The following is a 27,246-nucleotide window of genomic DNA, read 5'->3' as shown; positions in this document are numbered from 1 at the left end:
CGCTTTCCCTTCGTCAAAGTCATTAAATTAATTAGCGATAAGACCGCCTGTTGCTACCTTTCTTTACATTGTAAATCTGTTTTTTAAATTTGTCTTCTTTGTGGTGCAATAAAGAATATTTACTTACTTACTTACTTAAATTAAGCGGTGCGTCTGGCTAGGCAATATGCATTTCGCGGCCAAACTGTTCTTTTTGCTCAGGATATATTTGAGATAACTGAAAAACTTCCAAGTCAATATATAATAGGTTTGTTATAACCTTGAAACCTGATCGTGTTTCTCACAAGTGCAAACACGGCTATGATACGATATTCCATCATGGAATGCTAGTGCCTATCTTCCGGCTTCATCATCAGACCTTGAAACCTAATCATGGTCAAAGTTCATTACAAGACTTTTCTAACAAATCCAAACACAGCTATGATACGATGTTCCATCATGAAGTTCCAGTTCATATCTTCCGGCTCCATCATCGGATCAGTTTGACAGTACCATATTATTGTATTGTCATCAGAACTACATACAGCTGCCAATTTTCATGACGCTACGATCCTTGGAAGATGTTTAAATTATTTACCTTAGATTCCATTACGTAGTTACATACAGGTCGACTTAATTAAAGCGTGTTAAAAATCACTACGATTATTCAAAAACTCTGCTAGCTGAACCGCTAGTAAAAGCGCGACTGTATGCACACATGCTTTTGCTGAGTCTGTTGGACGTATTCTTTAGACCGACAACGCCGTTATCGGGCCTCGGGGCCACTGAGCAGCCCATTCGGCGGAGCCGAGGGCAATAACGACTGCCCAATCAGATACGGAGATCGGACGATAGTTGTGGATTGTAAAAATTTCCTCGGTGCTAGATATGTGTGCGTAAATGGAGATCATTCATTGAAATGTGAATGTTAAACATGTTTCCAGAGTTAGCTTTATTATAAGATAGGGAGAAGAGGTTAGAGGTACCTCGGGGGTAATCTTATATCGGGTTACTTCATTATCCCGATTATTATTTAGCGATAAGACCGCCTGTTGTCTGCCTCTACAATTAATCAATTGGTTATTTTTCTTGTAGATTTTTACTGAGGTGTGCCAATAAAGAGTATTCTATAGAACTATCTATCCCGGGGTCTGACCCGGGGCCTACAAAACAATCATGTTCTAATAACCAGAATGTTTCCTTCTTGGAATTATCTTGAATAAATAGACTTAATATAGACTTCAAATTCAAAACATATTTCCGTTCCTCCAACAATGTTGCTGATGTGTGAACATTCCATGAGTATTTTAGTCCATAACGTGCAAACTTGAGAGTCCTAGTCCTAGTAGATAAGATGCTATGCTATGCGTTAATAAGGGATATGTTTTGTGTGAGCTCCTATCAATCGACGGTTTTGTCTGATAGTCAAATTGTCTACTACTTATGCCGTTTCATTACCCAAAAAAGGGCTTCAACCTCGGAATGACCTATCCTTATGGGGCTCCAAAAGTTGTCTCAAAAGCACAAACACTGTGCTTGAGGGCCGAGCTAAAATGGTGCGTGTGACTGTGAGGCATCGCCGCCGGGGGAAATCTTTTATCGAGGTACGCCATTACACCGGGCTGTGGTGTCTGGTCACATACCTTACAGTATAATCGTCTCCAAACGCCTAGTGAGAGGTAAATTCGAATGTAGACTATAAGTAATTATATTTTTTTAATGCTAATATTCGTTTTGTTCGCAAGTGAACGATGAGATGACGGGTGACAGAAAGATATGGAAGGAAAAGACATGCTGCGCCGACCCCAAATGAATGGGATAAGGGCAAGCGAATGATGCTAATATTCGTTTTGTTATAAGTAACTTCATCATATTGCACTTAAGAATTTAGACATATGGTAAATAAGTAAGAAAGGATTGTAATCTGCCATTAGAATTACGATATCTATATTTACCTCCAAGTAATTAGTTTTCTTTTTGTCCAACTGTTTTCGTGAAAGGTATAAATTATCTACATACTTACTTATTTTTTTTTTTAAATCACAATTACCTATCCAAGCAAAGTTTTGGATACTAGTTTCCTCGAAATAGCAGGCAGATACGTCTGCAAGCGATACTACGAATCTTATATGATACGATATTAAAAATGGAAAAATCCACCACTTCTGGCGAGATTCGAAATGTTGCTAGTTCGAGTCTTTTTTCCTTTGACCCAAAACGCCAAAATACTGGAATTCATTGCTACTACTCGTAGTGAGTACCGAGGTGTTTTGAACACACGACCTACCGTGTTTACTATCAATTTAAGGGTTAATATAAAACAAACTGGATTCCTCGAGTCAAGTCTTCTCCTAGCGTTCTGAATTCGTCAGATTGAAAGGCCGCCTCGGAGCCTCGGACAACCGACCAAAATGTATTTTTTACGAGCCTTCCCGAAATAATTGGTTGATGTATTTCATTGAGTGAAGTGGAGTGAGTTTTGAGTGCGACTTTGATGTGTTACAGAATTTTTCATGTCTTTGTGGAGCATTTAGGAGGAAAATGATGGGTCATGTTTGGATTGAATAACAATATATAATACGTATGACGTTGCCGGAAGATAAGGACTGGAGGTTTATTTTTGCTATTAAATGTATTCTCGTTGAGATTATGGTATGTTTTTCTTCTTTATTCGCCATGCCCTAACGGATGTCGGCGACCATCTTTGCCTTTTCTCTCCTGCTCTTGGCCATTTTTGCCAGTATGGCTGCGTTATTCACGTTCGGCCATTTTTTAATGTTGTCAAGCCATGTATTATGACATCAACTATCGTAAAAACTAAAAATATCGTGAGAAACCTAGCTTACTGTCTTCGAAGAAATGAAAAGGGCTGAACTCTCCGATCCGCTAAACTAAAGTAAGGACGCTAAACACGAAGAATTTCGTACACTGACCCGCCTATTTCCATCTCTATCGCATGCACATAATTTCGGCGGGACAGCAATATAATTATGCGGTTGTGATGCAAGTAGAAACAAACGGGTTAACGTACGAAATTCTCCGTGCTTAGCATCATTACTTTAGCAAGAGGATTAAGCGGTAATCTTGTAAAGTACTTCAGTTTCAGTTTATTTATTCAAGAACAATTTAGATCGTGTTTGAATATTCATTATACATATATACAATCAATATTAACCTAGTGAGTACTACTAAGTATTATAGGGGGTTAATTTAAAAGATAAGTCTCCAACCCGCTTTATGCCAGCGATTTCGGGGTTGGTTCCATAGTAAAAGTTGCTCAGTATGACCTATATATTCAGCCCGTACATTATTGCAGGTGACTAAATAAACATACGCAGTAAAGCAACCCATATCCTCTCACGCAAGAAAGGAGGCGTGTGCCCAGCAGTGGGACGTATAATAAATTAAATAATTTATAATAAAATGATTTGTAAAAAAAATACCTATTTTATTCCCCTTCAATGTTACCGTTATATCTTAACGACAAAGAACGCCTGTTCCTTAAAAGTTCACAAACTCTAACTATATTCCCCCAGTTCCACGCATATGATAAGTTACGAGAAATGTGCCGTATCTCATAAGGTTTCGTTCTAAAGTCTCGCGGGACCCGCTGAACGAGTAGTGGCAGAGTGAAACTCTAGCGTGTTAGCTTAGTAAAAGTTGCAAAAATATAAATAGTGCCTTTGTAAACTGTATTCTTACTTTTATTTTAATACTACGTCGGTGGCAAACAAGCATACGGCCCGCCTGATGGTAAACAGTTTCCGTAGCCTATATACGCCTGCAACTCTAGAGGGGTTACGTGCGCGTTGTCGACCCTAACACTCTGCACCCTCGTTGAGCTCTGATCAAACGTCAACTTTTGACATTCAGAGTTACCGCAAATCGTATGGAACTGTACAGCGCCATCTCAATTACCTGTCAAATTCGAAGCACAAAATTGTCCTGGATTTTACGCATCTAACTCAATCAATGTTTCTTTGATCCAAAGTCATTATATTTAATTAACAAAATATAAACCAGTAGTAATTACTCTCTTTGTTTTAGCAATGACAGTTATTAATAATTCCCGTGTAATTATTGTAATTACATTTTTCTCAAAGCGAGTGCTGCCTTTGACGAACGTCAAAAGACCATAACTTTGTTTTAATGATTACCTATTTATTTACTGTTTCAGTCACATCTTTCTCGGTTTTTGTTATAATAATCCAGTCACTTTTTAAATTCTGACAATCAGTTCGGGTTAAAGAATATTTTTATTTTCTCAAAAAGAAATTTACATTTCACTTATATGAGAAACATTTTTCTATAAAATTTGATTTATTTTATTTTATTTTATTTTAACAACAAAATTGATGAATAGGTACCTACATAAAATTCATAATTGTTATTTCAGTTATCTAGTGTAAGAATGGATTGGCATTTTTTCTTGTACCTACTTACTTGCAATGTTGCCATAGTAAGCACCATCACATGATTTTTGTGATTTTTTGTCATTAACCAACTCTCATAATTTTTTACTATAGTCTCTTTCAAACTCGGAGGGTAGGCTGACACAGGTCAAAAAGCAATTATGAATTATTATTTATTATATTTTTGAAAGAACTTGTGGCCGCCTCTCCCCTAGCCGCCTACGGTATATAAATGAGACCGTAAAGAGGGGAAAGGCGGCAACTTATATATATGTTATATTAGGGGGATCTATTGGGGTATAGAATGCATCGCATACATACCTTCATATCCCATAAGGGACTCTTCATCCTCACTCTCTCTGCACCTCAACTCCTGGGCCAGAGGAGCCTTAATCTGCTTCGCTTATCTTAAGGCGGCTGAATGTATGACACCCGAGATCTGTGGGTAAAATTGCTCTATGAACATGGTATTCTCCAAACCATTAACCTCCACACATAAATCTATATATCTTACTAGTGAGCCCCATCTTACCCGGCCGGATGTAGGTTACACAAAGCCAACTACCTAAGTAGCTGTATAGTCAAGGGGGCGTACCGCAGCCGAAGCTGCCCCTTGCGTGCTGATAAAGGAGTAACTAGCGGCCGAAGCCACCTTACTCCTACACGGGGATAAAGGAGAACCTAGCAGCCGAAGCCACAGAACTCCTAACGCCTTTCTCTGGTTTCAAGGGGGCGTACCACAGCCGAAGCTGCCCCTTGCGTGCTGATAAAGGAGTAACTAGCGGCCGGAGCCACCTTACTCCTACACGGGGATAAAGGAGAACCTAGCAGCCGAAGCCACAGAACTCCTAACGCCTTTCTCTATAGTAGCCGCCCCCCTTACGGGGAGCATCTAGCAGCTAAACCTGCCATTCTCTTACACATTGATATAGGAGGATCTGCGGCCGAAGCCGCAGACTCCTACACAATCATAAGTCCCTAGTCCGCCTTACCTAAGATGGGCTCCCAATAGCTTCCACGTCAAGGTCACGTGGCAAGCTCGAACCAGAAAGGAATAAAGGAGATAATCGCACAGAGAAACCATACCACTACTGCGAGCTTTCACCAAGTAAATAAAATACTTAGCTTTAGATGATTCCGGACAGCTGTAGGCTTCCTCACTTTATATCACATTTTATAGAACTAGCGCGTTTCGCGCCATACTGAATCTAGCTTCACCAACTTACTACGTTGGTTAACTTACCACAGTTCCACATAGAGGGCGCTGTTCGGTGTTGCCGCAGGTGAATTAGTATTGTGGCATCGGATTTTCGCGTCCGTCGCGACACTCCCCAACACAGGCAGGAATAGGGCGACTAGATTACTGGTCCATTCTTTGATCTTCTCAAGGGCTCGAAGAGCTGCGGCTCTCTTAGGTCTTGACTCGTTGCCTAGCGTAACCTCCTCCAGGTTGTGTGATTCTGGCTTAGTGTGCTCGTAAGATTCGAGGTCGACGACCGCGAACGGTTCTGGTTCGGACATAGACTTAGGCTTAGGCTCGTTTGACTCACTATACATAGGCTCTAGGATTCGTTGAGAGGAACTCCTTCCCTCTACTGGCGAGGCATAAGGTTGTACTTCTTCTTCTGGCTTATCTCTGACTGCTTGCGTGCATCTTTGCTCAGAAAGAGACTCGGATTCGGCAACATCGTTGACGGAATCCACCGTCATGTCATCTCTGCGTGACGAACGGGGTAGATTAGGAAGTTGCAGAGGTTCTTCTGCGCTTTCGTCGTAAGATGATGTTTGTTTACACTGTTCTTCTCCATCTTCGATCTCTAACGGGTAGAGATGCGCGATAGATCTTGTATACTCTGTATCTCCTACTCGTACCGTGGCAACCCTACATAAACCGTCGGCGCCTTTTCTTAAAGATACTATTTTCCCAACTTTCCAATTGACTCTGTTCTTCGTGTCACCTTTGATCTGCACGATTTGACCTATCTTTGGAGCCAACTTGGATATTACCCTAGGTTCTTTAGGATGGTGGGAATATCTTTCTCTCAAATTTAGGAGATACCGGTTCTCGAACATCTCTTTAAATTCTCTTAGAATTATCTGTGCTTTCTTCCAACCTTTAATTAAATTGTCTTTAGTCACCGTTCCTTGTGACGTAGTAGGATCCTTTCCTGACGTTTCCATAATGATACATTTTCCCATGGTAAGAAAATCTGAAGGTTTTAATACATGATCAGGCTCCGAGTCCACGTAAGTTAAAGGTCTTGTGTTAAGAACCGCTTCTATTTCTTTAACCACTGTAACCAGCTGGCTGTCATTCAATAAATGTTTCTGTAAAGTTTTCTTCATACAGTTCTTAACCAATCCGACTAATCTCTCGTAGAATCCTCCATGCCATGGTGCTAACTGTGGTATAAATTTCCATTTTATTTCTTTATCTACGCAGTATGGATTCTGAAGAATCTCCGAGAGTAACTTAAAGTGAGCTGCGTTGTCAGAGGTTATCAAGATAGGCACGCCTCTTGCTGAAATCATCCTGCGTAAGGCCAATAAACCTTCTTCCGCTGTTAGGTCCTTTACAACTTCTAGGTGAATGGCTCTTACAGCCAAACATGTATAAAGGCTAATCCACCTTTTGCAATTGCCATTCCCATTGTTAACTAGAAGTGGTCCCAGGTAGTCGGTACCAACGTATGTAAATGGAGAACTATAGTTGACTCTCTCTTTCGGTAAAGCAGGAGTTTCCGGTAGTCTATATGGCCCTCCGTCATGTCTCATACATTCAGGGCATTTCTTCAGGATCCTTTGAACTTGGCTTCTTCCTTGTGGAATCCAGTATGTTTCCCTTATCTTGTCTAACGTGTGACTCACTCCAACATGTTTATTTTCTTGATGAGTCTTTATTATAATTTCGTTGGTGAAATCTGAATTTTTTGGAATAAGTATAGGATAGCGTTTGTCAAATGACCAGTTTGTGTGTTTCATACGACCTTTGCACCTCAGTAACTCATCTATATCTTTAAATATGCCTAAATTCAAACTTAAACTAGTTACTTTTCCCTCTACTTCTAGAGGAAAATACTCTGATTGAATTTCTTTCAATTTTTGAAACTTATTGTCTGGCATCTGACCATTCTCTTGATTTATTATCTCTTTTGCAGTTGTGCCATCTTCCGTTTCCACCGGGTTAACATTAGGTATATCTGGATCATCTATTTCCATCAGTTCTTCATCTTCTTGGATCCCAAGACCCTCCCCAGTCAAGAGAGAACTGGTGGGTCCACTGCCGGATGTAGTTGGCCACGTCTTCGGATCTTCTACTATAAATTGTGGACCACTCAGCCATTTCTCCCCGTCCTCTCTCGAACAGGTGGGTCTGGTGCCTACGTCTGCTGGATTTAGGTCTGTTGGAAGGTATCTGATTTCCAGATCTTTATTTGTTCTGATCTCTTCTATCCTCCTGGCAACGAAAGGTGGTAATAGTTTGTCAGATTTACACCATTCTATGACTATCTGGCTGTCGGTCCATAAGACTTGCCTTGCTATCTTCTGCTGGAAGAATTTAAGAACGAACTTTATCAATCTACTGCCAATCAGTACTCCTAATAGTTCAAGACGGGGTATCTTGAGACTCTCCTGATCTTTACTTGGTATTAAACGGGATTTACCAATGATGAAGCTTTTCCCCGAGCCGTTGACTACAAAGACTGATGCTGCATAAGCCTGTAGGGAGGCGTCAGTGAAACAGTGTAGTTGGTAGCCTTTTCCCACTGGTGTCTTCATGTAGCATCTGTTCACTGACACTTCCCTAATGGCTTCTAAGTTCTGTCTGATGACGTTCCACTCTTCTGTTAGTTCGCTTGACAATGGCGAGTCCCACGACACTCCAGCCTTCCAAAGTCCTTGTAGAAAGAGTTTAGATGATAGAGTATAGGGCACGGCATAACCACATGGATCATAGATTGATGCAATAGTCTTCAGTATTCCTCTTTTTGTGACTGCTTCCTCTTGCAAGTTAGGTTTCAACTGAAGAGTATCTTTCTTAATGTCCCATTCTAAACCAAGTACCTTTACTTTATCTTCTTTACATGTATCAGAAACTTTCTTCATAAATTCTCGAGAATTTGAGCTCCAATCCCTGAGTGACATTGAAATATCTTGAAAAGATCCTTTTAGATTTCTGTAGAGCTCCATCGCTTCATCTGTAGTGCTGGAACCCGAAACAAAGTTGTCCACATATATGTCATTTGCTTTTAGTCTGACTTGTTGATGTTCCGCACTAGACAGGTGGTGTTTGATTGTTGCATTAAGCAAAAACGGTGACGAAATGACGCCAAATGGAACTCTACAAAACCTAAGGTGTAATAGGTTGTCTTGAGATATCGGTTTAGAGGTATCTTTGAGCCACAGGAATCTGGTTACGTCACGATCCTTTTCGTGTAACGCCATCTGTAAGAACGCCTTTTCAATATCCGAGGTTAGTCCTATCTGATGAGTTCTAAATTTAATGAGTAAACCTGTGAGGTCTTCTAACATGAGTGGTCCTCTGTATAAACATTCGTTCAGACTCTTGGTGTCTTTGCTGCTCTTGGAGCTAGCATCATAAACTATTCTCATAGGTTTCCCTCGATGGCATACTCCATGGAAGGGTAGGTAGTGAACTACGTTATCCGTTGACGTTCTTGAAGCAAGTACAACTTCTATTATACCCTTATCTAATTGTTGTTTAAACGTATCATCGTATGATAACAACGTGCCTTGATCCATACGCTTCAATAAGCTTGATAAGCGACCAAAAGCCATTCCATAATTATTGGGTAAGTCCGGTGGGTAAGTTATCCACGGCCAGCTTACCGTGTAACGATTATTTAATTTTAGAGTGGTATTATTAAAATACTTGATTGCTTCTTCTTCTCTAGTTGCTTTCGGTGAATCACTAATACCTATACATTCTAGTTCCCAGAGGCTCTTTATGTCTCCATCACAAAGGGGTGGGTCAGGTTGATGAAGCTTCGTTTCTATACAAGTCTGAGCGTAAGTCACTACATAGGGCTCGTCACTAAGCTGTGGTTCTGTTCTACCACTTATTATCCAACCAAGGGCAGAATCGACCAGGAACAGGTTACTACCCAATTGTATTTTCTTCTCGTAAATTAGGTTGAAGTAGTACTCGTTTCCAACCAGAATCTGCACCTGTCCGCTTAGCGAGCCGTCATCCGCTAGTATATATGACTCCGGTAAGTCCTTCAACTTGACAGTGGGTATGTATCCTCTTGAAATACGTTCAACGCAGTTGGCTTGTATAACTATCTTCTTATTTGTCCTTGACAGCAATTGTAAAGTAACTATTGGACTATGTATTTCTTTAGGAGGATCTTCACCGAAGGTAAATATAGTTAAATGACTTTCCTCTTCAATGGGAAGCTTCAATTCCTTGGCAGTTTGAAATGTGACATAGGAGCGTTGAGAGCCTGGATCTAAAAGAAGTCTATATTTATATTGTTTATTTTTATTATCTAGGGGGTTAGCCCTAACGACAGAAGTTTGAAGAGTAGTGAATCCCTTTCCTAGAACCGTCAGGACTGTTTCTTCATTGCAGTATTCTTCTGAAAATTTAAATGGCATAAAGCTCTGTTATGCGGTGTCTCACTACAGCAAATGCTACACTTACGTTTGTTCTTGCAGTCTTTTATAAAGTGGCCTAACTTCAAACACATGAAGCATTTCTTTCCAAGTCGTTTCTTTCTTTCTGCTAAGGTAGTAGCTTCAGAGCACTTATCATTGTAATGATCACCTTTGCAAAAGATGCATGTCCACGCTGTTCTCCCCTTCGAAGAGCCCTGCTGAGGTTCTGGTTGATCCTTGTTAGAAGTCGGAGTTTGTTTTGGTCTGTTCCATTTGTTGGGTTTATTAATACTATCAAACTTATTCTTCCTTTCCGGTCTTCTATCAAAACCTCCTTGAGGATTTTGTTTCTTAGGGGGACCTTGCTGCTGTTTGGGTTGATATGCGCTTCTTGCACGTTTCACATTTATATGTAGAGTTCCGACTGTACTATCTTCTGCTTCATGCGTGCGTTTTCTTCCTGAAATCCTTTCAGCATCCTCTTTTGCGGTAATAATTCTATCTAATTGGTTCCTGATTTCTTGTATAGAATCATCATTAACCTTCAGCTTAATTTCGTAAACTAGATCGGGTGGAAATTTCTCCAGCAACATAAAACGAAGATGATTGTGATTGATGTTTTCACCTAATGATTCCAAAATTTTGAGATTTCGTTCAACTTCGTTGAATGTCTTTCTACAGTCTTCAGCGGTGCTTTTGGCCATCTTAACCTTATATAGTGTTGCATAATGCGCGTCAATGAGATGAGAGGTCTTGCCGAAACGCTCCTTCAGGATTGATATGGCTATTCTATAATTAGCATTAGTAGTAGACAGACCCTCTATGGCTTTCTTGGCATCTCCCGTCACCGAGGCTTTAAGATAGGAGAGCTTGTCAACATCAGGCAGATTTCTTGAATCAATGTTGCTCTTGAAGGAGTCCCAGAACTCACACCAAAAGAGCACGTCTCCACTATACACCGGCAGCTGAAGTTTAGGGAGTCGGCACGAGGCATTCGCTTCCGGAGGTTTCTCTGTAGCGTTGCTTTTCAAAGTTATTTGATCGATCTTCACTTTAAGTTCAGCCAAAGTCTCCTCTGCTTGAAGTTGCAATCCACTCAGTAAACATATTTCATCAGAAGCAGGTGTCGAAGCCAAGCGAAAGTACTCCATCAAGTCGTTGTCAAGTCTTTTCAGAGATGCATCTAATTTACTGTAAGTAATTTGAGCCTGCCCTAAGTTCTCTGAATTAATGGTAACAGGAATAACTTCTATGTCTGTGGTGAGTTTGTCGTTAATGAGCCTAAGCCTTCTTAAAAGCAAATCGTCCATTATGTTGTTTGTGTAAGCTCTTTTCTTGTTTAATCCTGTAACGTATAGAAATAAACCCATTTAACCTAAAGTCCTATTTATTTGCTTATGTATGAAATGATTACGCTTGTAGATTTAATTAATACTGCCTTGCAGTAACTATGTTTCATACTACTTTAGGTTGTTTAATTTTAAATTATTTTATTTATTCTTTATTTTAATGATCTCAAAATATTGAAATCTAAATTTAACTAATGATCTCTAAAATCCTTTCAAATTTGAAACCAAAAAAGAATAAAAATCAAAGTCAATTAAATTACATGAATGAAACCATTGACCCAATTATAATCCGATGTTTCATTTAAATATCATGAGAGGGAGTAAAACAAGGATGGAAGGCAACATAACATACACACCTACATATAAATGTGTCTAGTTTTATCTTTATAATTTATAGGTTACACCAATACAAGCGTCATCGACGTCAGTAAGTGATGTTGACGTTTATACACTGTTGCCACAACACAACCTCTAATGTTGGTGTCTCTGATTCAAGCTCACTCGTAGCACAACGAAAATTAATACTTTATTTCCATTTCACTTGTTTTATTGATCTATTTAATGATTATTTTATTTTATTTCACTTGTTTGGTTTATTTATTTAGTAATAATTTTAATTTTATTTCACTTGCTTGGTTTATTTATTTAGTAATCATTTTAATTTTATTTATTTGAACACTTCAAAGAATCACTTATCTAATGAGTCTAATTGCACATAAAAGTCACCACAATAAATCTGGAAAGAAGATGTTAACTTATATATACATATACACACCACAATTGCTTTCGTATAATATAATCATGGACTTCAATATGGAATGCATGTAAAATAAATCAGGTATAAGTTCCCTTTAGGCCTATATACATAATATTGTATATAATTATACTTCTTACTTAACGTTTACTTACTCAACTAAATCCTTTGTACATACGCCGTAAAACAATTCATAAAGAAATAAATTGTCTTTCTTAGTTTAAATAAGGTAGCGTAATAATACCAAACTATCTAACTAGGGAACCCGAGATAACATTCCAGAAGGCCTATAGTAAGCTTGGAAAATTACTAAGGTTCGCCTCTTGTTTGGAAAATTCTAGATATTTCTAAAACTGAGTCGTACTAATATGAGCCGTGTTACCTAAACAATAGGGTTGACTCTTGTCTACGGTCGTCCCCAACTATCAACTTCTAGAAAGTGAAATTATTTCAATAAAGTAGGAGACGAAATCGACTCATAATTCATACATACGGAAGGATACTTAGTTAAAAACGGATTCCTTTTCTTGTTAGAAACCCAAATGATCATGGCCGCCATGCTGTCGGATCGCTTGCTATGAAATAATTTTCGTCGCGCGCATTTGTTTTACAGAATAGAGCTCTGTCACTGTGAAGTAAATGTTTAAAAACTTACCGAGAAATAGTCTAGTCCGATAGCAGGTCTAATCAGGGGGGTTTTCGTCAAATCCGAGTTGTCTTGTCCGGTGTGGTTGGCGGCGGCGAGTTCACTGTACCTATGAAGTAAATACGTAGTTTTTCACAATCTTGCCTATCTACACGCTTATCCCTTTGTTGGTGCCCTTTAAATTATAATATTCTCAATATTTACCAGCATAATTTGAGGAACCTTCCCGGGGAACTCGCGTCTGCTTGGAGATCTTCCGCCAACGATTCAAAATGGTGGAACGTTCGCTTTGCAACAGTCAGTGTTGCCAAAGTCAACTCAAACCCCATAAATTTCGATAAATATGAAATGAATTTAGGGCCTTTAACAAATTTCTTTCTTCTTTATGTTGATTCCGTATAAATGATTGCATCCTTGTGTTCTTAAAACTACTTAAGTTCTAAAGTATAACGTAAATATAAAAGGTAAAATGTAGAGTGCTTACTCATACAAACTCTTATCTACTACACGTACGTTTCTTATAAGATGCTTATTAGTTATTCTGACTCGCATACGTTTACTTATTATAATCATATTAAATCCACAACTCTAACAACTAATGTATAATAAAATAAAGTAAATCTTCTACTTATATCTAAGTACGCTTTGCTATGACGTACCTACTGAAGCGTCTTATTGGAAATTGGTTATCGTATAACTTTTCTATGTTGAATCAGCTTAGCGACATAATTTTTCTTTCTTCTTTAATTTTCTTGAGAATCCCGATAATCCGCACATTTTCCGCGATTTGGTGGATAATCTTCCTAGTGTGGCAACACCTGCCATCTTGTTCTAGGCGGTTCGCGCCGCCTATTTTTCCGGTTACGTTGGTAACTCGAAGGCATTATTACACAATAGTGTATCACTTAATTTAAAGTAATAAATATCATAATTGATAAATATAGACAAATGCACCAATCCCTTTTTTATTCATCTTTGTTTATTCTTTTACTAATTTGCGACTCCATTCTAATTTGAAAATAAAATACATCCATTATGAAAATGTCGTGTGACTGCTTCCGGTCACCGCGATGTAATTTCTTCATGTTGGCTCCGTACAATGTTGATGTTCTGCCGTTCACGTATATAAAAACATGACTTATTAACTCAAAATATCTTCAATTGATGAATATTAATGCCAGCCTCTTTATTTAAACAAGCCTAAATTAATATCGAACCAGATGTAATAAGAAAACACCTTAAAATGTACACATAAAATATAAAACCTCGCAGTTTTCGCTACTGTTAGCGCCATCTATGATTTCCGATAGTAAACATATATGCCTATAGTGAAGATGTATGCTTTGCATTCTTTATATTATTTATTCTCAACAAAGCCTTGGTTCTTTAACTGCTGAATCCCAGCATTAACCACCATTGTGGCCGCCTCTCCCCTAGCCGCCTACGGTATATAAATGAGACCGTAAAGAGGGGAAAGGCGGCAACTTATATATATGTTATATTAGGGGGATCTATTGGGGTATAGAATGCATCGCATACATACCTTCATATCCCATAAGGGACTCTTCATCCTCACTCTCTCTGCACCTCAACTCCTGGGCCAGAGGAGCCTTAATCTGCTTCGCTTATCTTAAGGCGGCTGAATGTATGACACCCGAGATCTGTGGGTAAAATTGCTCTATGAACATGGTATTCTCCAAACCATTAACCTCCACACATAAATCTATATATCTTACTAGTGAGCCCCATCTTACCCGGCCGGATGTAGGTTACACAAAGCCAACTACCTAAGTAGCTGTATAGTCAAGGGGGCGTACCGCAGCCGAAGCTGCCCCTTGCGTGCTGATAAAGGAGTAACTAGCGGCCGAAGCCACCTTACTCCTACACGGGGATAAAGGAGAACCTAGCAGCCGAAGCCACAGAACTCCTAACGCCTTTCTCTGGTTTCAAGGGGGCGTACCACAGCCGAAGCTGCCCCTTGCGTGCTGATAAAGGAGTAACTAGCGGCCGGAGCCACCTTACTCCTACACGGGGATAAAGGAGAACCTAGCAGCCGAAGCCACAGAACTCCTAACGCCTTTCTCTATAGTAGCCGCCCCCCTTACGGGGAGCATCTAGCAGCTAAACCTGCCATTCTCTTACACATTGATATAGGAGGATCTGCGGCCGAAGCCGCAGACTCCTACACAATCATAAGTCCCTAGTCCGCCTTACCTAAGATGGGCTCCCAATAGCTTCCACGTCAAGGTCACGTGGCAAGCTCGAACCAGAAAGGAATAAAGGAGATAATCGCACAGAGAAACCATACCACTACTGCGAGCTTTCACCAAGTAAATAAAATACTTAGCTTTAGATGATTCCGGACAGCTGTAGGCTTCCTCACTTTATATCACATTTTATAGAACTAGCGCGTTTCGCGCCATACTGAATCTAGCTTCACCAACTTACTACGTTGGTTAACTTACCACAGTTCCACATAGAGGGCGCTGTTCGGTGTTGCCGCAGGTGAATTAGTATTGTGGCATCGGATTTTCGCGTCCGTCGCGACAGAACTAACTACGCTAATATTTGTAACATTTCATGTCTATATTTTTTCAAAAACAATGCGTCCCGCCGCCTTGCCGTCGCGCCGCCGTCTTGCGCCAGTATCTTCTCGGGGCTGTGGTATAGGATTTGATTTTAAACCGGTTGAAGTTTTTGACTCATTAGTGCATTGTGCCTACATAGGTACCCTAATTGTAGAAAAAAAACTTTCACTTCCACTTACCTTTTATTATTTGTTAATATGACTTAGTATTTTATCATTTATATTTCGTATCCGTTCCAAAGTATCTTTAAAAATACAAATGTTTTCAATCAAACCAAAAGCAAGCAGTCGTAAACCTGGTACCGGGACCGCTACGAGCCGCGGGGGAAATATGGGACCCGGACGATATGGACCTCTGCACTCCGCGTAGAAATTACTATTGTTTGTGTACGAATAATTATAATAACCGTCGATGTGGACGATGATATTACAATATGCCGATGAGTACATCATAATTATTTATTTATTTTACCTATTAGTTTTTTTTTTGAGAAATCGCGAAACTGGTTGACGTAACTGGTGACCGTGCTGGCGGCTTCCTCGCACAACGTATCAGTATTGCGATACAACAAGGAAACGACGGCAGCATCCTTGGTACAAGGGCCTATTTTATAAGCTAGTTATAGTAATCCTCTGTATATATCCATTATGTATATTGTTATTGTAAATAAAGAATATTTTTTGCATTATAATTAGTCAAGAAATGAAGACATCGACATGAAATATGAAACACAAATCAAATTATTGTACACAATAAAATATTGTTCTGTGTGCACACTTTATTACAATTTAAATATACATATAAATGTTCCTTCCTTTATCTGGATCAAAATAACACCACAAACAAGATCACATGCCAATATCAAGCCGAATTAAAAAATCAAACAACAAAAAAGGCTGATCGGGTTCCCCGCAGGCCCGCTTGAACCAAAACTTCCACAATTAAATTTTCGCTTTTGTTTCATTGTTTATTTTATCTACAATAATCTTCATTAGCTGTTATTATATTATTGGATCGCAGGAATTTGGGTTCGAGGTTTTGTTATTCATTTACTCCATTGTTGTTTGGATTGCGATTTAATTTACGATATGCGTTTGTAGGATTGGATGCAAATTCAGAAACCTAGTATATACATTGTATATGTTACTCATTTAAAATTATTATGTAAGAAATGTAACGCTCACAAAAGCATAAATGCTTTTAGATTTACTTAAGTAAATATTCTTTATTGCACCACAAAGAAAACAAATTTACAATATTATTTTGTCATGATTTATTTATGTTTACATTTAAGATAGCAGTTATATAATAATTATACTGTGACAACATTATTATGTTACCCCGATTAATACAGGGGTAGTTGGGAAAATAACATTATACTGTTGGCAACACGGTAGTTTTAGCAAGTGGTGGGGACACGGGAAATGTTGGACAGGCTCGTTCACTTGGGTTGAGGCCGTCAAAGAGGACGCATCGTAATGAACTGGTTAGGTCAGAGTACCTGAAAGTATCCCGATTGTTATAGTAGTAATAGTAACCATTCCACCAGTATTAACCATTCGAGAAGAAGCACTACAATTTGTTTTTTTTCCCTTGTCTCCACTACCCTAAGGTTGTCTGGATGAGATCGCTCTTTAGCGATAAGACCACCCGTTGTCTACCATAGTCTAAGTTGTATTTCATTATGTTCTTTCATATTGGTGAGCAATAAATAATATTTGTATTGTATTGTATTTAGAAAGCTTAACCGCTGGTGCCTTGCGGTAAGAGCGTGCGACTTGCAATCCGGAGCTCGTGGGTTCAAACCCCGGCTCGTACGAATGACTTTTTCGGAACTTATGTACAAAATATCCATAAAAGATACCGTAATTTTTGTAACGGCTTAAACAAGAAACTTAAACATAAATATGAAAAAATCTATACTACTAAGGCAAAAGGCAATCAAACAGCACTCTGGAGAACAATAAACAATATAACACATCGTTAAATACACAAAAATCAAAATAGCGTAGTAGACATTAGAAACTCACCTATTGAATCAGTTAACACCATAACACACTAACTACTCTGACATAGGAAAATCCCTAATTACAGATGCTAATACGTTTGTACTTCTAGAGATAGATCCCGGCGAGCTACTTGTAGTAATTATCTCACTTAAAATCAAGCAGTACCCCTGCAGCGTTATCATGGTCGCATTTTTATCACCTGTCACTATGCCTGACACTTTCGCACTTACGTACTTGTTAGAACGTGACAGACATGGTGACAAATGATAAAAAGCCGACCATATTAGCCCTACTGGATAGGATAATATACCTAGAAAGTTTTTGAAGTTAGCACACCAAATTTTTGTCCCAATTATATCTCGCATGGCAAATACATGCTTTAATCAAGGGGTGCGCTCGGATATTCTGAAGTAACATACTGAAAGTATTATGGCAAGAACCCGTAAACTTATCTGGACCTCTAAAAAACCGTACGTGCGCTTGTATCGCGCAGCGCGGTGCGCTCTTAGCTACCACACTTCTTGAACTTGTTTACATGTTTTTGTTATACCTGACACACGCCACTTTTATTAGTGTATTTCTACTACTTACTTACTAGCGCGGCACGATTATACTTACTATTTTTGCTCACTAATTTAATTTTATAATTGATTGTTGTGTTTTTTTCTCATGTAAGTGAATAATTGTTATTCTTTTGAGAAGTAAAAAAAAATCTTTAAACGGAAAAACGTTAGACATGTAGCCCTAAAACACTTCTGAATCAAATTTATGTATCTCTAGTGCAATCAGTACTCTCCTACTGCATTACCGTCTGGGGCGTTGCTACCAAAACTAAGTTCCTAGAGTTTGAAAGGGCTCAAAAAGCGCCCCTAAAATTATGTTGTTTAATTTAAACCCTATACAAAAGTCATACAAATACGAACTATAATCTCGACACAAAAACCACACGCAGGAAAATTAAATATGTATTAACCATTCTAACAGTCAAAACTGCATTTGCTAGGAGGCAATACCCTTCACAATCTGCTTACCTATATAACTTAATAAATAAACATATTGATCTCTATTGTAATGGCGAAATAAAGTCATAAATTGGTTCAAAAGTATAGATTATAATGATAAACAAACGACAAAATAATATCTTAAAGTTACTTGAATCATATCAAATCTGTCACACAGGACTCGCACGCACGCACGCACACACAATATTATTACTATAATTTTCTTAACGTACCTACTGCCAGTACAACTGTGCACAAATCATAGAACGAAATACAATGGTGGTGACGATGTATAAATTAGATGAAAATGCGAAAAAGAAAAAAAATGAAACGCAAATATAGCATTTAATAATATGGTATTGTTGCTACCGCTAAGTGTTGATAAACAGAATCCGACATTGAGATTTGAAACTGTTATTAGTTTTGGCATCAGTGATAGTACATTTAATAAATTAGAGCTAAACTAACAACATATCCTCTTTATTGATATTCTCCATAAAATTGTGTATTAATTCGAATCCTGAACTAATTTCTACGCCTTTCTTACCAAAGTAAAACGGATATCGGTTATGCGTAGCCAAGAAATAAATTCCAGGTTTGGATTTATCGGTAAACATGTCTAGCGTATTGGTAACTTTTACCTTCTTATCGAAGCAATCGCCTCGTACTGCCTTCTCAACGGAGTCACATTGCACTCCTATAAATTTTCCGGGATTGTGCAAAGCAGATATCCAAATAAACAAAGACCTTATATGACTGCATATAATACCGCACGGGATCCACCAAGCGCCGGATTGTTGCCATTCTCCTCCATTGACGTAAAAAGACACATGTCCAACGGGATACGTCATGCCAAAACCGTATATATTAGTTGCAATGTGAAGAACGAAATCGCCGTCAGATTGGTCAAGTCTTTGGTCCGGGCCAAGGTTTCTAAAGCAGGGCCCGGTGGGTTCCACGGCTGTTAGCTTGGCGATGGTTTGGCCGGTGATGTTGCGATAGTTTTTAGCTATGAAGCTCATAGTTTGGCCACCTAGACTGATCCCTAACAGTTCAAGGTCTTTTGGGTTGAGTCCCAGCGTTGTCAAGGTGGCCAACATTTCGGCAGCATGCTTACCGACTGGACGCAATAAGCGCGCGGATCTGAAACAACAGAGAATTCAATAATATAAGAAATGCGAATGAGTGGACCTACCCACACATGTTGCACTCAAAGCCCTCACTCACCCTGGTGAGTGACTCGGTTTAATATATCAGAGATCTTATCTTTTTTTTCCAATAAAGATCAAAGATCTCGGATTTATTTGTAAAAAATAATAGAACGTGTACAAATCGTACAAATAGGAAGGAAATGCCTGTCTAGGATCCGTACAAATAATTTTAGATTTTTTTTGTATCTGTTTGTTTTTTTATTATTATTATTTTAGTTATTTTTTTGTTATTTTATTTTATAATTATTGATGTGCTTGTTTTTGCTTGTATGTAAATTCCATGTTGACGTGTAAAAGTGCCCTTGTGGCCTATTTGCAGAATAAATGTTGAAGTTGAAGTACTTACACAGGCCACAAGTCAGTTGTCCAAGTAAACGACTCCAAGATGATTACATTATAGCCCATTTCCTTATATATTTCGCCAAAACCTCTTCCAACGGGGGCTCCAATGTTATCCAAATATCCAGGAACGTATAGTACAGTCTTTTTATTTTTGAAGTCAATTTCGGGGTGTTCCGGTAGGTACTTTATCTTGTAATAGTTGTAGGATGTCCAGTTGGCTTTGAGCAAGGGTCCTGAGCCCAAGACAGACATTGTGAGCTTTTTCAAAGATTTTGGCTTGATATCTGCAGGTTTTAAGGAACCTGGACCTGAAAACAGAAAATATATATTTTTGATTCAAACGTGAAAGGTTCAAACGGGAAAGACTAAGCGGAAACAGAAAAAGGTGCACAGTTACACAATTCCTTAACATTTCAACATTCTATACCTTAAACGGTTACAAAGTAGTAGGACATTTTAAGGGTTCCGTACCAAAAAGGTACAAAAGGAACCCTTATTTTTACTATGCCAGCCCAAGCCAAAAGTTCACGATATTATTTAGTACAATTTTAGAATACGATATGTTGAAAAACTGATATCGGAGACTTAGTAATAGGATTTCGGTTGGCACCCGTCCGGTACAGTGGGTACCCCAAGAAATTTTAGTTAAAAAGTCAAAAGAAACGAAATTCCCAAATCAGTTTAAAATGACGGAGTTCTAGGTGCCAAATTTTTTACCATAAAATATTTTTAAATGAACAGAAAACAATTATTTAACTTCATTGAATGAATGGTAATTCACGGATCAAGACGGATCGCCTGATGGGAAGCGATTATCGCCGCCCATGAACACCCGCAATACCAGAAGGAATTGTAAGTGCGTTGAAGGCCTTTGAGACGGGAGTACGCTATATAATATCAATACGAATCGACTTCCGATTTTAAAATCTGTTTTCCGATCCAAACCTATTTAAAAATATCGACATGGTCGAAACGACAAAAACGTGTGATTTTTTACGAGCATAAGGGTAAGGAAGGCTTGGACCCGGGTACGTCCTTAAACTACGTCCAAAAGAGAGGTATGGGCATTGTGAATTTCATCTCGCTTTGTGTGGTAGGGCACAGCCAGTGGATGTCATTCCAGATCTAGAGCAGAGCCCAACTGGGGAAGTACCTCCACCTTACAGAAAACCGCAGCCAAATAACACTAGACCCTACTCATAGTGTTGTGTTCCTGCCGGTAAGTAAGGTTGCCAGAGCTCAACGGGGGGGTTTAGGGTCGGCAACGCGCATGTAACTGGAGTTGCAGGTGTACATAGGCTACGGAGACTGCTTACCATCAGGCGGGCCGTATGCTTGTTTGCCACCGACGTAGTATAAAAAAAAGGAAGTTTATCCTTTCGTTCCTTTGAGAACATACTTACTTATGAATAGATAGTTTAAAAAATATAGTTAAAACAAACTTACAGTCTGATAGGAATCCCATAGGTTCTATCATCCGTTGCGCTACTACACATTGGAGCACAAATAATACAAAACTCAATTTTAACATCTTGCCACTTAAGTTGTTTAGTTTACACTGAGACAGGCTTTTTTTTTAAATATTATTTATAAATTTTTAATCGATGAATCTATTAAAGTAGTAGTTTGAATGAAGATCATCCTTTAAATGAGCTAATCTTGCAAATTCTGGTTAATTTACTGCCGAAGTTGGTGACCTTACACGTGCCATAATATTTTGTCATGGTGCGAAGATGACACGTTAGGAGTTAATCAAGGTTATCAATTCATACGTGCGACAAATTCTGTCGATGACAGATATAAATCAAATACACATAGTTCTGGTTATTGTCTTCTGGCGACAAGTTGAGAACCCAATACATTTAATTTTTTTGGGGTTCAAGAGCAAATTTTGTGTCATGATCATGAACTAGATCTTCTTTTGCAAAACCGGGTTTATAGTAATTAAGCTATCACTGTTTCTTGACACTTATGACAAGTGAGATGTGACACTATAGACAGGAAAGCCCATGCTCGCCTCGATCCCTAGTAGGGCCAATGGGTACCGAGCCCGCGCTGCACGGCCCCATAGACATCGTCGGGGGGAGGGGGATCAAGCGTTTCTGATGTGCGTGCAATCCCACTCCGTCAAAAAAAAGGGTACATTCTCTTAATAGGAAACTAGGAGGAATATGAATACATCTTGCAATAAAAATTACTTGCTGAACCCAGATTTAGCACTCATATACTTTCAGGGGATATTCTTTTAGGCTTCGGTTCCAGGTGCGGGTGCGAGGCAGCGGTACACGCATTACGTTCTATTGTTACCAAGAAAGACGGATAGGTTGTATTGAAAGTTGACGTACGAAACGCATTCAACTCTCTCGACCGAGGCGCTTTACTTACCCAAGTCAAAGAAAAGACCCCTGAGCTGTATAATTTTGTCTGGCAATGTTAGGGCACAAACTCTTAAATTAATTTTTAAAAATAACCTTTTATATTCATCAGTGGGCTGTCAGCAAGGTGATCCTTTGGGTCCTGCACTTTTTGGTCTTGCTATCCACCCTATCCTGGAAAACCTTAATTCTAAATTTAATGCCTGGTACTTCGACGATGGTACCCTGGGAGGTACCGTCGACGAGGTATTTGAAGATAATATATGCGAATTCTCATAGAAAAGTTATCTGAAATTGGCCTGGGTTTATTTTTTTCAAAGTGCGAAATATTTTTTTCCGACCGATGCGTGCATAAAGATGTAGCTCTATCAAAATTCAGCACCTTAGCTCCTGGCATCAAAGTAATGGATAAGAGTTCACTTTACCTCCTAGGTGCACCAATCCTAGACGAAGCCTTCCCGAATTACATTAATAATCATCTTCAACATTTTAAAAACTATTCCGCCCGCTTGCTCACCATTTACCCTCATATCGCCTACACAATAATTAAATTTTGTTAGTTTGTGCCCAAATTTACTCATGTTCTGCGTTGTAGTCATTTTTGGAAATATCTCAACCTTTTGGAAAAACTACATCAAGAAATAAAATTGACAGTATCGTCCATTTTTAACATGACTTTTGACAACTCTCAGTGGTCCCAAGCCTCCCTGCCAATTAAACACGGTGGTATTGGGATACGACAAACTTCTGCTGTTGCTCAGCGCATAACATTGAAACATTGTTCCAAAAAATTCTAAAAACTAACCCCGTTTTTAACTTGGACGTCCCTTTCCTGCCGGAGGCTATCTACAGCTGGAAAACAGCCTGCCCTAATTCGGACTTGCCCACTACTTGCCATTCACAGCACCAATGCGACGAGCCACTCTGTCTGCTGGTACGGGATAATCTGTACGAAACGTCTACCAGCATCACAGAGCACGCTCGTTTCTTTGCTGCAACGAGATGGGAATCCGGTTCATGGTTGCAGGTCTTGCCATCAAGGAATCTAGGCACACTACTACCAATCAAACCATCTACCAATTCAAAGCCCACTGGGCACAGTTGACCTTTTGGGTGGGAAAAGGCCGGACGGCTTCCCTGGAAGTTTGGGACGGCCTTTAGTTTGAGATTAAAAAATAAAAATTCCACATGCGTGGATACCCCTACGCCGTTCCATCTTCCGTTCCCAAACAGAGCTGGCGCTGCTGCCAATGCGGCTGAACACCTCAAGCGATGCAAATATGCAGCCATTGACTCTGGCTGTATGTTTGAGCCTTTTGGGGTGGAAACCCTTGGGCCGTGGGGACCCGGCGCTCATAGCTGGCGATGCGCCTCGTGGAGGCGACGGGTGACAGGAGGACTGGCCCTCGCTCAAAGCATTGGCATTGCCGTCTAGCGCAGCAATGCCGCTAGCCTTCTAGGCACCGAGCTGGAGCCAGCTTTTTATTTATAACTTTAGTTGAAGTTTTAGTTTTTAATCTTTTCCCTTCATGTAGTTTTGTTTAAGGTATATCTTAAAGTAGTGTTATTTTTATATTTTTAATACGTATATTATATTTATACCTATCGTATTATCGTAAATGCCACGAAAATTCCGGCTTCAAGGTTAATATGGCTGTTGTACTCGCCAGAATGATCGTGGCCTTCGCATATATTATGTTACGCCCGGAAGAGTCAGTAATGTTTAAAAAAAACTTGTTACTTAGCGCCGTTGAGGCGGCATCACATACCACTTATTTATTTTATTTTATTATTTTATTTCCCATATAAGTATACAGGATACACTTATGTCCGTCAATGTACATTATTGTTACTTATCAGTATGTCTACTCTTTACGTTACAATGTCACATCACAATCTTCCCACACATTTTTATCTGTTAAATAATCTGATACTTTGTAGACTTTCTTAGTTAAATTGGCCAAACACTTCAACTACAACCCGGAACTCATAAGACGATCGGGACCATCAGTATCCTCTTCTTTATGTGTTGTATTATTTGTACTGTTTCTGTATTGAGGTGTGCAATAAAGACTATTTGTGTTGTATTGTATTGCATCACACATAAGCGCACCCGTATGAACAGCCGCCATCAGATACATCGGAGCAGCCAAGGTGTTCACAAATATCTGGACACGCCTTTATCTTCAAGACGTTACAGTGCGCGCGCAGATATTTATGAGCACCTCGGCTGCTCCGATATATCCGATGGTGCCTGTACACATTCAGCATGGAAGCGCGACCACTTTAAAAGGCGTACTGCGAAAATCGTAATTTCGTGATCTACTTCTAGATTACTCTTACATTATCGAGCAATAGAGAGGCAGATAAAATTCCAATTTTCGATTTTTGTGGTAGGCCCTCAGTAGTGACCAATATGCAAATTAATAATATTTGCAAACATAAAACTGACGGGCTGTTATAGCATAAAATGATGTAGAAGACAACTCAGTAGTGCTGCTCGAGTCGTAGAATTTTAAAAGTAATATTGCACCCGTTGTATTTAATCGCTTCACAATGTGTGAATCTGTGCAGTCTGTGGGCGTCAAACATCCATCATCTTCATCTTCCTCGCGTTATCCCGGGATTTTGCCAAGGCTCATGGGAGCCTGGGGTCCCCTTGACAACTAATCCCAAAATTGTCATAGACACTAGTTTTACGAAAGCGACAGCCATCTGACCTTCCAACCCGGAGGGTAAACTAGGCTATTGGGATTAGTCCGGTTTCCTCACAATGTTTTCAGTTGGGTATCATTTTCGAGTAAATCAAATATGGTGAATTCAATACCGGAACAATAATGGCGTCAATGTAAACAGAAAATACAATAAACTAATTTTTTTTTTTATATTCTTAATCTTGAATATTTTGTAGCTACAGGTTTAGTCACCTACAATAATTTATGGAGTGAATATATAGCTCATGCTGAGCAACTTTTACTATGACCAACCCCGAAATCGGGGAAAAAAATTGGTTGACCTTGACATTTTCTATGGAAGAGTAAAAATTTTTTCGCGATTTGGGGATTGTTCCCATATTAAAGGTTGCTCAGTATGACCTATATATTTATCCCGTAAATTAATACAGGTGACTAAATAAACGCCCTGTATAAATAGTTATTTTTTTAGAATTGTTTTTATTTTTTTACTTGGAAACGATGACAATTTGATACCACAAATGAATTCGGAATCCCCGATTTATACGAAAACGATACTAAACTTGGCCTAGTAGCCTAGGCCTGATGAGTCACTGAATATTTATGCTTGAAATGGCGATGAATTTTCTTATCTAAACCCATAACATGTCCTCTTTATTGTATTGCTCCAGAAAATTGTTTATAATATCGAATCCCGAACTCATTTCTACACCTTTTTTTCCCAAGTAAAACGGATACTGGTTACGAGTAGCCAAGAAATAAATTCCAGGTTTGGTTTTATCAGTGTAAATGTCCAGTGTGTTGGTGACCTTGACCTCCTTATTAAAGCAGTCGCCACGAATCGCTTTCTCCACAGAGTCGCATTGCACTCCTATGAATTGTCCAGGATTTTCCAAAGCAGATATCCAAATTAACAGGGACCGTATATGACTGCAGACAATACCGCAAGGGATCCACCACGCGCCACTCTGCTGCCACTCTCCTCCATTAACGAAAAAAGTCACATGTCCAACAGGAAATTGTATGCCTAAGCCGTATAAATTTGTTGCAATGTGGACGACGAAATCGGCATCAGATTTGTCGAGTCTTTGATCCGGCCCTAGGTTTCTAAAGCAAGGCCCAGTGGGTTCTACGGCAGTTAGCTTGGCGATGGTCTGTCCAGTGATGTTACGATAATTTTTGGCTATGTAGCTCATGGTCTGGCCACCTAGACTTATCCCAAGTAGTTCCAAGTCTTTCGGATTTAGACCTAGCGTTGTCAAGGTAGCCAACATTTCAGCGGCATACTTACTAACTGGACGCAATAAGCGTACGCCTCTGAAACAACAATGATTAAAATTTTATAATATGACATGATTATTATACAACGTATCTCTACCCTCTTCACATAGATGAATAGGACGTGTCGATTAGAGTATTTCTAACCTATGTACAAAGTCTCATTCCAAACGCCACAGTATTAACTGAGAAATTAATGATTTACTATTTAATACTTCGGAACAGCCTGTATGTAGCCTGTACACAAGGTAATTAAAGAGTAAGTCATTCACTAGTGTCACTTTAATATTATCTTCATTGCGAACGGCTAATACAGTATGCTCCTATTTATTGACTATTTATAGTTTAACTTTTAAAATATTTTTTTATGTTGATACAAATACAATACAAATAATTTACAACATTAGAACATTCCTGAGAAGGAACTCTACTCGGGATCTCGATCAAAGTCCAGAGAGTAGAGACACGTTGTATGTATATAAACTACTACTTCAGCTTATTTATCATTAAGATAATAATGGTAAAAATTGGGACCCTTTTGGGATGAATAATTAAATAAATAAATAATAATAATAATATAATAAATAATAATAATAATACATAATAAATATTCTAGGACATTATTACACAAATTGACTAAGTCCCACAGTAAGCTCAATAAGGCTTGTGTTGAGGTTACTTAGACAACGATATATACAAATATAAATATTTATAAATACTTAAATACACAGAAAACACCCATGACTCAGGAACAAATATCCATGTTCATCACACGAATAAATGCCCTTACCAGGATTTGAACCCGGGACCATCAGCTTCGTAGGCAGGGTCACTACCTACTAGGCCAAACCGGTCGTCTAAATAAATATTATAGGACATTATTACACAAATTGACCAAGTCCCACAGTAAGCTCTATAAGGCTTGTGTTGAGGGTACTTAGACAACGATATATATAATATATAAATATTTATAAATACTTAAATACA

At 38.9% G+C, this 27,246-nt stretch overlaps 2 protein-coding genes and 1 long non-coding RNA gene across 3 annotated transcripts; all 3 read right to left on the bottom strand.

The window, feature by feature from the left end:
• Positions 1-4,590: 4,590 nt before the first annotated feature.
• Positions 4,591-8,615, bottom strand: LOC133521783 (uncharacterized). Its single transcript, XM_061856849.1, has 2 exons — positions 5,635-8,615; positions 4,591-4,830 (listed from the first exon to the last, which is right to left on the bottom strand). Coding segments are annotated over exons 1-2 (2,949 nt in total). The 5' UTR covers positions 8,583-8,615; the 3' UTR covers positions 4,591-4,829.
• A 15-nt stretch (positions 8,616-8,630) lies between these two features.
• LOC133521784 (uncharacterized) lies at positions 8,631-13,522 on the bottom strand. The gene is made up of 2 exons (XM_061856851.1): positions 12,772-13,522; positions 8,631-11,358 (listed from the first exon to the last, which is right to left on the bottom strand). The coding sequence occupies exon 2, from the start codon at positions 11,321-11,323 to the stop codon at positions 9,965-9,967; it is 1,359 nt and encodes a 452-aa protein (XP_061712835.1). The 5' UTR covers positions 11,324-11,358; positions 12,772-13,522; the 3' UTR covers positions 8,631-9,964.
• A 644-nt stretch (positions 13,523-14,166) lies between these two features.
• On the bottom strand, positions 14,167-15,310 carry LOC133521785 (uncharacterized). Its single transcript, XR_009799930.1, has 2 exons — positions 15,228-15,310; positions 14,167-14,423 (listed from the first exon to the last, which is right to left on the bottom strand). It is a non-coding gene; the product is annotated as an uncharacterized LOC133521785 (long non-coding RNA).
• Positions 15,311-27,246: the final 11,936 nt, after the last annotated feature.

This window comes from Cydia pomonella, chromosome 10 (genome assembly GCF_033807575.1).
Source record: "Cydia pomonella isolate Wapato2018A chromosome 10, ilCydPomo1, whole genome shotgun sequence".
Classification (NCBI taxonomy): domain Eukaryota; kingdom Metazoa; phylum Arthropoda; class Insecta; order Lepidoptera; family Tortricidae; genus Cydia; species Cydia pomonella.
Note: the sequence above shows the minus strand (reverse complement) of the source record. Positions and strands in the feature narration are given on the sequence as shown.

Bases quoted from the DNA above. Each gene is read 5' to 3' on its own strand.
- LOC133521783 (XM_061856849.1), bottom strand. From the start codon at position 8,582: ATGGAGCTCTACAGAAATCTAAAAGGATCTTTTCAAGATATTTCAATG.
- LOC133521784 (XM_061856851.1), bottom strand. From the start codon at position 11,323: ATGGACGATTTGCTTTTAAGAAGGCTTAGGCTCATTAACGACAAACTC.